This window comes from Rutilus rutilus, assembly GCF_951802725.1.
Source record: "Rutilus rutilus genome assembly, chromosome: 11".
Taxonomy (NCBI): domain Eukaryota; kingdom Metazoa; phylum Chordata; class Actinopteri; order Cypriniformes; family Leuciscidae; genus Rutilus; species Rutilus rutilus.
In genome coordinates, this window is record NC_140216.1 from 36,944,726 (window position 1) to 36,956,633 (window position 11,908).

The 11,908-nt window shown below is 40.4% G+C and overlaps 1 protein-coding gene across 1 annotated transcript; it reads left to right on the plus strand.

The window, feature by feature from the left end:
- Nucleotides 1-1,296: 1,296 nt before the first annotated feature.
- Nucleotides 1,297-11,583, plus strand: LOC311300151 (E3 ubiquitin-protein ligase TRIM11-like; the record flags this gene model as incomplete). Its single annotated transcript, XM_084424285.1, has 8 exons — nucleotides 1,297-1,850; nucleotides 1,965-2,060; nucleotides 2,379-2,612; nucleotides 2,704-2,842; nucleotides 2,977-2,995; nucleotides 3,711-3,827; nucleotides 8,328-8,354; nucleotides 11,025-11,583. The coding sequence occupies exons 1-8, from the start codon at nucleotides 1,299-1,301 to the stop codon at nucleotides 11,581-11,583; spliced, it is 1,743 nt and encodes a 580-aa protein (XP_084280411.1). The 5' UTR covers nucleotides 1,297-1,298.
- Nucleotides 11,584-11,908: the final 325 nt, after the last annotated feature.

An 11,908-nucleotide genomic window follows, 5' to 3' on the forward strand; every position in this document is an offset into this window, starting at 1 on the left:
GTTTATGTTGAACTGGAATAAGTTGAACAGAACCAGGTTTAAGCATGTCAAATACTTAACTATTTTAGTTGTTCACTGCACTGAAATGGTATCAGAATTGTATTTAAATGTCATTTGATTGGTTGTAAAGCAAAGTTTGGTGTTTCGGTCATTTTGTCACACGGCAGAAAGACTAAAGAAACAGGAAGTAAATGACCTGCAGATTCACTGAACACAAACCTGCTAAACTGCAGATGAAAATCACTTTTATAATAAACTAGATCAAAACTAAACTTGACTATATAATGTATTTTGTGAAGAGATGTGTATATATATAGTTTTGTTGGAAAATATATCACTTGTACTTTGTACTTTAGTTTACTTTAAAAAAAAAAAGTTATCAAAAGAGCAGGTCAAAGTTCAGTTCTGTAAGTTTATGAGTTTCTTACTGAATTTAAAATGAATTATTGTGTTTCCCTCACTATAAATTCTTACATTCATTTTAACCAGTTTGATATAAATTATAAATTTGACTTGAAATAATATTATTATGAATAAGTAAAACTAAGCCGGACTCGAGGTAAGATTTCATTTAAACCTCAGTGACTAAATACACATTAGGAGCAAATATAGGCTTAGATGTTTCTTATAAGTTCTTTGATCATTCAATAACATTTCTATTCTTGAAAACGAAGAGGGAAGAACAATGGCAGAATCTTCACCAACATCAACACAAGCAAGACAAACCAGGAGACGGAGTATTGAGCGTATACCTCCAAGTAAGTCAATAAACAAAAAATAAACAAAACAAGAAGAATGAATTAGTGCATGAATAACTTTCACTCTTCTCATATAATATTTAATATGTAGTTCAGGAGTGTACAGCAGCAGATAATAAAATCATTTCAAATCAAGATTTCAAATCAATATTGCTCCTTCATGTATTTATTTATTTATTTGGTACAGTAAGTGTTCGTGTAATGAGCTTCACATTAGGGTTCTGATCAGCTTGTCTGGGTTCATTTAGCAGTAATGACCAGCTGACTGTACATGATCTCTAATATATTTGAGTTTCCTCAAAGACGTCACTCTTTGTCTCTAGACATTCTTTACATTCAACCAACTTCATGAGGTGCATCATGGGATTCTTTATAAACAGTATTAAATGAGCCCATTTATAATAATAAGGCTAATAATAATAATAATTATTGTTATTTAAGTCCTTCAAGCAAAAGCCATTAAATCAAAAAGTAAAATGTGTTTCCAAACTTTAGACAAGATGTGCAGGTGATTTATCTTCATCATTTCTCTCTCCAGTGATGTCTTCCTCCAGCGGTCCACTGACTGAGGAGCTTCAGTGCTCTATATGTCTGGACGTGTTCACTGATCCAGTCACCACTCCATGTGGACACAACTTCTGCAAGACCTGTCTGAATAAGTGCTGGGACAACAGCCAGACCTGCAACTGTCCATATTGTAAAGAAACATTCAAGCACAGACCTGATCTCAAGATTTACACCACACTCCGAGAGATCGTAGATCACTATAAAAAGAAAAGTCCTGAGAAAAAAGCTGAAGTTCTGTGTGACGTCTGTGAGGAAAGAAAGCTGAAAGCCCTGAAGTTGTGTCTGGTGTGTCAGAGCTCTTACTGTGAAACTCACCTGGAGCCTCATTCGAGAGTGGCAGGTTTAAAGAAACACAAACTGATCAATCCTGTGAGTAATCTGGAGGACTATATATGTCAGAAACATGAGAGACCTCTGGAGCTGTTCTGTAGAGATGATCAGACATTTATGTGTCCGATCTGCACTGTAACAGACCACAAGAACCACAACACTGTTCCTTTAGAAGAGGAGAGTGAAGAGAAGAAGGTAGAAGTTACTGACAAACTGATTTTAAATGACTCTTATCATGAGGAATCACATGTTCTTTAATATAAATGAATCAGTTATGAAAACATATTGTGTGTTGTTCTCTGTCTATAGACTCAACTGATGAAGACACAGAAAGACACACAGCAGATGATCCAGGACAGAATCAAGAAGATTCAAGACGTCAAACACTCAGCAGAAGTCAGAAAAGTGAGTTTAAAATAATTCAATTAAATTAATTTTAATATCTATCATTGTTTATTGAATTGTTGTATAAAAGCAATTTCACACTCACAGTCACACTGCTGGTCTGAATATCGACACGTCTGTGATTCCCTGATCACTTAGTAAAGTAATAACACATCTCTCCTCAACAACACACATGATTTGAGGAATCATTCAGTGCAAACAGGGCAGAATGAGGGATTTTGAAAACCGCCTAAAAACACTGAAGTATGAGAAATAATAACACTGATTCTTCTCTTAACAAACGCCACTAATAATGTGTTGATTGTCCTGGTTGAGCAGAGAAACACAGAGAAGGAGAAAGCAGCCCGTGTGGAGCTCTTCACTGATCTCATCCGCTCCATTGAGAGATGTCAGACTGAACTGCTGGAGATGATGGAGGAGCAGCAGAAAGCAGCAGAGAAACAGGAGGAAGAGCTCATTGAAGAGCTGGAGCAGGAGATCACTGAGCTAAAGATGAGAAACACTGAGCTGGAGCAGCTCTCACACACTGAAGATCACCTCCACCTCCTACAGGTCAGTCAACATCTCTCTGATCAATGATAATGCAGTATATGACACCATAACACTCCCCATGCTGAAGGATTTCTCCTCTCTCCTGCTGTAGATTTACTCATCCCTGTGCAGCTCTAGAAACACCAGGAACTGGTCTGAGATCAGTGTGAAGACTGATGAGAGTCTGGAGACTCTGAGGAGAGCTCTGACTAAACTGCAGGACTCTCTACAGGAGAAACTCACGCTAACTGGTACAGCAATATCAAATACACCGTACAGATACATATATTTATCATCTTTTAATATCAGTAATGAAGAATGAGTCTGTTAAAGCTGAAATAAGAGAAGTGTGTGATCATGTGTTTGTGTCTCATTATCATCACAGTTCTTCTTGAAGAGAGCAGGTCATATTCATCTCTAATTTCAGGAAACATGCAGTAAATTCATCTTGTACTAGAAGCTTCATCACTGTAACCAGAACCTTGAGGCTTTAGTAAATCTGTGAACACTTTTAGATGAGAAACAACAGAAAGAAACATTCATTTTCTGCCATTTTCATCCAAATGTTGTGATTATGTGTCAGATAAAATCAGTTTAGCAGATGAAAATCAAATTGATATACATCATTAATGTTGTCATAAAACAGAATGACACAAACAGGTAAAGTAATAGATGTTTTCATTTAAAGCACTTAGGAACAGACACGGCAGGTCAGTAGATGAATTGAAGAACGATTTAGATAACAGATGCAGATGTTGGATTTGATTGAGTCTCTTATCTGGTGCAGGTTTGGTGATGTCGTGATGGGAAGAAGATGAACGACTGGCAGAAGACTGGAGGATCAGAGTGGCTGAAGGATGTCTCATGGACGCCAGGTGAGTATACACGATGCAGGTAAATCTGAATTAACAGTCTGGAGAGTACCCAAAGGAGAGTCTGGTTGACGAGGTAATAGCGACGAGACCAGACAGTGAACTGAGGGAACTGGGGTATCTTTATGGTGCAGGTGATGAGAGTGATGATTGAAGACAGGTGGTGATGACAGGTGAAGGTGATTAGTACTCAGGAGAGTGGGTGGAGTGTTGAGGTCTGGTGCTGGTGATGGTGTTTCCGTGACAGTACCTCTGTAGATGGACGTGTGCTGAGTCCCAGACCCTCTCACTCTCTTGAAACCAGTGGTGGACTGCTGGAACGTCGGAAGGCTCTCCTGACCAGGGAAACAGGGTCGGTAGTCGAGTATGCACTGAAAGGGCGTCAGACCCGTGGTGGATTGCTGTAGTTCTGTGCATATTCGGCCCAGGGTAGGTAGCGGCTCCAGCAGTCCTGATGGTCATGGCAATATGACCGCAGGTACCTCCCGATCTCCTGTATCTTCCTCTCAGTCTGGCCATTCGACTGCGGATGATATCCAGAAGTCAAACTCACAGATACTCCCAGGAGGTTGAAGGATCTCCATACCCTGGATATGAATTGTGGACTACGGTCTGATACAATGTCTTCGGGTATGCCAAAATGTCTGAAGATTTGGTTGAAGAGAGTCTCTGCAGTCTCAAAGGCTGTGGGTAAACCAGGCAGAGGAATCAATTTGCAGGCTTTTGAGAAACGGTCTACCACAACCAACACACAGGTGTAGGAATTTGATGAAGGAAGGTCCGTAATGAAGTCCACCCTGATATGAGACCAAGGTCTTTTGGGTACAGGTAGAGGAACAAGTTTTCCTTCTGGAAGCCGTCTGGGGACTTTAGCCATGGCACAGACTGAGCAACTCTTTACATATCGGGAGAGATCCTGGGTCATATTGGGCCACCAGTAGCGTTGTTGGAGGAGCGAGAGGGTTTGTTGGCTGCCTGGGTGTCCAGAGCCCGGAGATGTATGGACTGAGTCCATGAGGGACAGACGTAGATGGGATGGTACAAAGGTCCGTCCCTCAGGACCTCCTGGCGGAGCAGGTTCAGAAAGAGTGGCTTCAGCGATATGGTCATCCAAACTCCACTGGATAGGACTGACAATCATGGCTGGAGGGAGGATAGGTTCAGGATTATTAGCGATGGATTCAGGTTGGTACAGACGAGAGAGGGAATCAGCTTTTACATTCTTTTCTCCTGGTCGATAGGTTACTTTGAAGTTAAACCGGGTGAAGAAGAGTGACCAGCGGGCTTGACGGGTGTTGAGTTTTTTTTGCATCTCGAAGGTATTCCAGGCTACGGTGATCAGTGTTGACTTCAAAGGGGAATTTTGCTCCCTCCAGCCAGTGTCTCCATTCTTCCTAAGCCAGTTTTATGGCCAACAGTTCCCGGTTGCCGATGTCGTAATTCTGCTCCGCCGGGGACAGTTTCTTTGAAAAGAAGGCACATAGATGGAGTTTTGGAGGCTTGCCCTGCCGCTGGGAAAGGACTGCCCCTACCCCGGTTGTTGAGGCGTTAACTTCAACGAGGAATGGAAGATCAGGGTTAGGATGAACGAGGGTAGGAGCGGAACTGAAGGAGGCTTTGAGCTTCTCGAAGGCATTGGTGGCTTCGGTGGTCCAGGACAGAGACTTGGCCCCTTTTCTCAACAGAGAAGTGATGGGTGCGCTGATTTTGCTGAAGCCCAGTATGAATCGCAGATAGAAGTTGGCGAATCCTAAGAAGCGTTGAAGCTCTTTGATGGTTGACGGTAACGGCCAGTTGGAAACAGCCTCCACCTTCCTCTGGTCCATAGAGATTCCATGTTGGTTAATCACGTAACCCAGGACCTGGACCGTCTCTTGGTGGAACTCACATTTTTCCAATTTGAGAAATAGCTGATGCTCACGTAGCTGTTGAAGTACTAGTTTCACATGGTGGTGGTGCTCGGTCAGACTGGCAGAGTAGATGAGAATGTCATCAATATACACAATGACAAACCGTTGAAGAAAATCTCTGAAGATCTCATTCATGAATCCTTGGAAGACGGCGGGAGCATTGGAAAGCCCATAGGGCATGACCCTATACTCATAATGGCCTGCAGGAGGGATGAACACCGTCTTCCATTCATCTCCTTTTCGTATACGTACTAGGTTGTAGGCACTGCGAAGATCCAGTTTAGAAAAGATCCGAGCATCACATAGTTGTTCCAGGGTGGCTGGGACCAGAGGAAGGGGATACCGGTACTTGACAGTGGAGGCATTGAGGGGGCGGTAATCAATGCAGGGGCGCAAGCCTCCGTCCTTTTTTGCGACAAAAAAGAAGCTGGACGCGGCAGGGGACGTTAATGGTCGAATGAATTCTTGACGAAGAGCCTCCTCGATATACTCCTCCATGGCCTTCTGCTCCGGGATGGACAATGGGCAGAATTTCCCACGTGGTGGAGTAGCCCAGGCAGCAGGTCGATCTCACAGTCCCATGGCCGATATAGTGGAAGTTTTGTAGCCAGTTGTTTACTGAAAACATCCTGGAACGCCCGGTAGATGGTTGGTATGTCTTAATGTACTTTGGTGGCTGGACTCTCGACAGAAGTAGAGCAGATTGCCACTTCGGATACGGAAGTAGACGGTGAATGAGTTTTCTTGACAGGATACAGACAATAAGAAAAACTGTATTTTCCCCACTGACATATTTCACCTGAAGACCAGCAAATGTAAGGTGAGTGAAGTTCCAGCCACGGGCGTCCCAGGATGATGTCCGCTGTAGAGCCCTCCAGCACCAAGAACGAAAGTTCTTCCTCATGCAAGCATCCAATTCTCATTTTGATGGTGGGACTGCAATACCGGATCTGCCCACGACTGAGTGGCTTTCCAAGGATGGACTGCACGTGAAGGACTTGAGGAGTGGTTCTTTGGTGGACTCGTAGTTTTTGTAGTGTGGAATGCGAGATGAAATTGCCTGCGGCACCGGAATCGATCAGCGCTTTTGCTGGAAGAGATCATTGAAGGTACATTAACAGTACAGGAGTGAATTTCATGAAGGAAATTGATGTAGGAAGTCGAACTGTACTCACCGCTGGTCGTGGGGGATGGACTAGACAGGTGACCAGAAGATGACCTGCTGTACCACAGTAGAGACAGAGATTGTTGTGGATGCGGCGTTGACGTTCAGTTGATGATAGATGGGCAGAGTCAATTTGCATGGGTTCTGATGCTGGAGGGCTGGTGGTGGTCAAAGGGCTCGGAGGAGGCAGTGCAGGGTTATCTAGCTGGCAAGCAGTGCGTCGTTGAGACACTCGAATAGACGTTGGATAAGGCTTTCCAGGCCAATGATATCATCGTAGATAGCCAGTTGTAAGCGAATATCTTGGTTAAGACCATGACGATATGCAGTGATTAAAGCCGTCTCATTCCATCCACTGGTTGCTGCTAGAGTGCGAAATTGCAGAGCATAATCGGACATAATCGGACACTGAGGTTTGTCCTTGCCAAATGGACAAACAAAATGATTGATCATGGACAGAGAGGGAATTAGATGCTTGTGAAAAAACTTTGCAGAAGTGGCTGATGAAGTTGTCAAAAGATTGAGTAACAGCTCCCTTCGCATCCCATAGCGCCAGAGCCCAGAGAAGTGCTCGTCCGGTGAGAAGGGATATGACAAACGCAATTTTCGCTCTTTCAGATGCGAACTGTGAAGCTTGCATTTCCATAAAGAGTTTGTACTGCAGAAGAAACCTACTGCACTCACCCTCCTCACCTGAGTACGTTGCTGGTCGGGCCATGGGACTGACAGAGGCAGACGAGGAAGAACAGATGACGGGTGGATGAATAGCACACTGAATTTCTTGTAATACTTCAGCGACTGTGACCAGGGTTGAATCATCCTCTTCGCCGTAATCTGTTGGTTTGTGCATGTTGGTCTGGTCTTCTGTCATAAAACAGAATGACACAAACAGGTAAAGTAATAGATGTTTTATTTAAAGCACTTAGGAACAGACATGGCAGGTGAGTAGATGAATTGAAGAACGATTTAGATAACAGATGCAGATGTTGGATTTGATTGAGTCTCTTATCTCGTGCAGGTTTGGTGATGTCGTGATGGGAAGATGAACGACTGGCAGAAGACTGGAGGATAAGAGTGGCTGAAGGATGTCTCATGGACGCCAGGTGAGTATACACGATGCATGTAAGTCTGAATTAACAGTCTGGAGAGTACCCAAAGGAGAGTCTGGTTGACAAGGTAATAGCAACAAGACCAGACAGTGAACTGAGGGAACTGGGGTATCTTTATAGTGCAGATGATGAGAGTGATGATTGAAGACAGGTGGTGATGACAGGTGAAGGTGATTAGTACTCAGGAGACATGGAACGAGTGGGCGGAGTGTTGAGGTCTGGTGCTGTTGATGGTGTTTCCATGACAAATGTCTATTCATGCAGATTTGTTCTTTTTTTTAGAGGAACATTTCTGACCTGTAGTTCAAACAGCTTCGCAGTGCTGGGCTTTCATTTTCACTTCCTCTAAGGTTATTTTTTATGTTGTCTTTGTTGAATAACCACAACACTAATACACTCCAAAACTGAGATTAATAACATTAGCCATAACAATATCTAAAATAAAATTTTCATAAAATGTTTCACAAAACATTCTCAATGATGTTCTAAAAAGGAGGAATATTTCGAGCTCAAACACAATAGGAGTTCAGGGATTCTCTAAATATCAGCAGAGAAACATTGATCAGATAAAACATGATGTTGTACACAATTCTTTAAATATAACCTTAAATCTTGTCTATAATTCCACACATAAAAATGTCAAAGATCTGATGGTGTTTTATTGTCATGTGTCTCTACAGAACTGAAGAGGATACAGCAGTATGCAGGTACAGTGTGCTGTCTGCACTACACTAGATTACATTCAGATACTCACAGCTTCATCACTGACCGACAGAATGATTAAACACTGATTACATATTACACACATCATCACTAAATACATGTATTAAGTTGTGATTTATATTCTCTGTTTTCTCAGTGGATGTGACTCTATGGAAGCAGATTAGTCTCAAATATAATTCACGCAAAAAACATGATTCACAAATGCGTAGACAATTTCACATGCATGAAACCTAATTCACGTGCACACAAAAAAAATCCACGTGCGTGAAAAAAATATATATTCACAAAAAGCAATTCACATGCGCAAAATAAAATTATATACTCATAAAATACATTTCACAAATGCAAAACACAATTTGTAGATATACAACTGTGCACAAAAACCTTTGAATGTTTAAAATGTACGAGTGTATTCTTGCATTTGAATGTGCAAATCGTCATTCACGTACGAATCGCCTTAGATATGTGTGTGTGTGTGTGTTTGAGACTTTGCTGGCAGCATAACACTCGTAACACAGAGCAGTCGTACTCTTTAGCCAATCAGATTTAAGCTTATCAATCGACCAATCAGTATCACGTGAGGGCGGGCCTACCTACATGTTACGTCATCAGCTTTCGACCAGTTCATGGCTGAGCAGAGGTAAGTGCAGTTAATCGTTCATTTATGTGTTAACTGAAGTTAATGAAGTTTGAGATCAGTTGAAGCAATAGTTTATGAACTATTAACTGATGTAAGCAAGTGTTGTTGTAATCAGATGTCCCATATCGTGTCAAAAATGAAGAAGAATGATGCTTGTTTTGTTGTATTTTAGCTGAAGGTACAGACAGCTCTCACAGCTTCAATCACGCTAATGAGTGCAAAACAATCAACTGTGGCCAATACCCATCGAGATTGTTCTTTAAATAGTGAATAGACCTATTTTAATGAGCACCCAGTGTTTTTTGCCATTTGTGTATGATGTTAAATTATTATTAACACTTGTTTCCCTGCATTTTATCAGGATTACTCACCTTTGGTGTGACATCTGGATAGCAGTCACGAACATCTTAATTCATGTTGTTTCTTAATTCTCTTTTATACTTTTTTTTTTGTATTATGTCTTAATTGGTAACACTTTATTAAAACGTTTCATTAGTTAACATGAACTAATAATGAACTGCACGTGAATAGCCTTTATTATTTTTTGTTAATGTTAACATTTACTAATACTTCATTAAAATCTTGTTAACATTAGTAAATGCACTGTAAACTAACAATGAACAGCTGTATTTTTAACTAACGTTAATAAAGATTAACAAACACAGCAACAAATGTATTGCTCATGGTTATTTAATCGCAAGGTTTTTAAATAAGGTTTTTTAATGTCATCTTAAGGTCTAAGGACAATATAGTGAAGCATTAATTTTACTTTGCCTAGTAAAATAGGCAAATCTGATTTTATGCTGATAAGAAAAAGGTACTTATCATAGAGAGAATCTTCTTTGTCCTAACAGAGAGGTCTACTGATGACCGGACTGAACACAATTCATTTTTTAACTTTTCACTTGATGTATTGCACTTATATTTATATACTCTAAAAGCAAAGTACACTCTGACTGGATCTCACAACTCCTGGGAGACGTATATTTCTCTGTACTGAATATTGTGCTTCACAGTTTAGACTGTCAGTTCATGATCTTCATATGTAACAGGAACATTAATCATGATCAAGTCATTTTATATATTTTATTCCCAAAGGATTCAGAAACTTTCAAATTAATAAAACGTGTACATCAAATTGAACTATGTCTGAATCTTTTAATTCTTACAAGAACATTTAATAATGCATGCATAGCAAGGCTTTATTCCTAAAGCGTGTACATATAGTCCGCAGGAGACAAATTAATACAGTAACAATGTATCACTTTCAACCACTTGTTGAAACAACTGTCAAAATGGATGGCTTGCAACATGACTGTTTTCAAAGAATTACAGTAGAAATGGTAAGATCACAGTACTGGTTGTCTGCAACTTCATACATCATCTGTCTTGGAAATCTGAAACAATAAAACTACATAATATATGCAGATCAAAACATGTCTCCTATATATGCACGTCATTACATACATTATCATAGGTTGAATGTGTGGTGGACAGGACATGAAAATCCATCAATACTAAAAATAAATGTTTATATTCACATGTGGACTAAACAGCAGTTAATAAACTATTGCTTCAAATGATCTCTAACTTCTAAACACAGAAATGAACGATTAACTGCACTTACCTCTGCTCAGCCATGAACTGGTCGAAAGCTGATGACGTAACATGTAGGTAGGCCCGCCCTCACGTGATACTGATTGGTCGATTGATAAGCTTAGGTCGATTCGTACGTGAATGACGATTTGCACATTCAAATGCAAGGATACACTCGTAAATTTTAAACATTCAAAGGTTTTTGTGCACAGTTGTATTTCTACGAATTGTGTTTTGCATTTGTGAAATGTATTTTATGAATATATAATTTTATTTTGCGCATGTGAATTGCTTTTTGTGAATATATTTTTTTTTTCACGCACGTGGATTTTTTTTGTGTGCACGTGAATTAGGTTTCATGCATGTGAAATTGTCTACGCATTTGTGAATCATGTTTTTTGCGTGAATTATATTTGAGACTAATCTGCTTCCATATGACTCTGGATCCTGATACAACTAATTCATATCTCATCCTGTCTGATGATGGAAAACAAGTGAGACATGGAGACATTATACAGAAACTCCCAGACAAACCAGAGAGATTTGATCCGTGTCCCTGTGTCCTGGGAAAGGAGGGATTCTCCTCAGGGAGATTTTATTTTGAGGTGCAGGTGAAGGGAAAGACTAAATGGGATTTAGGAGTGGCCAGAGAATCCATTAACAGGAAGGGAATGATCACAGCGAGTCCCAGTAATGGATACTGGATTGTGGTTTTGAGGAATGAGAATGAATATAAAGCTGGTGCTGATTCTCCTGTCTCCCTGTGTGTGAGAGTGAAGCCGCAGCGGGTCGGTGTGTTTGTGGATTATGAGGAGGGTCTGGTCTCCTTTTATGATGTGGAGTCCAGCTCTCATCTCTACTCTTTCACTGATCAGTCTTTCACTGGGAAACTCTATCCATATTTTTGCCCGTGCAATAATGCTGGAGGTAAAAACTCAACTCCACTGATCATCACACCTGTCAATTACAGTAAATGAATTTACAGCCTATTTTCTCACTGTTTATATGCTATTTTTTCATAATTTGTTTTTCATTGTTAAAATCATTTCTAGCTATAAGTGCAAATTAAAAATACAATGCTTATTTAATAATTTTATTTTCAATTTTTCATAATTATTCATGCCGTTGTTTTCTCCCATCTCAACCTGACAAAGTGAAAGTGTCTGTATTTTTTTTTACATCAAAATCAACCATATTGTGATAACATTAATAAATTATCAAAGCTGTGTCTAATTGCTGTGATAAAAGCTGTGATAATACTGTGGTAAATCAGATGATAATACCTCAATATATATCAGAACT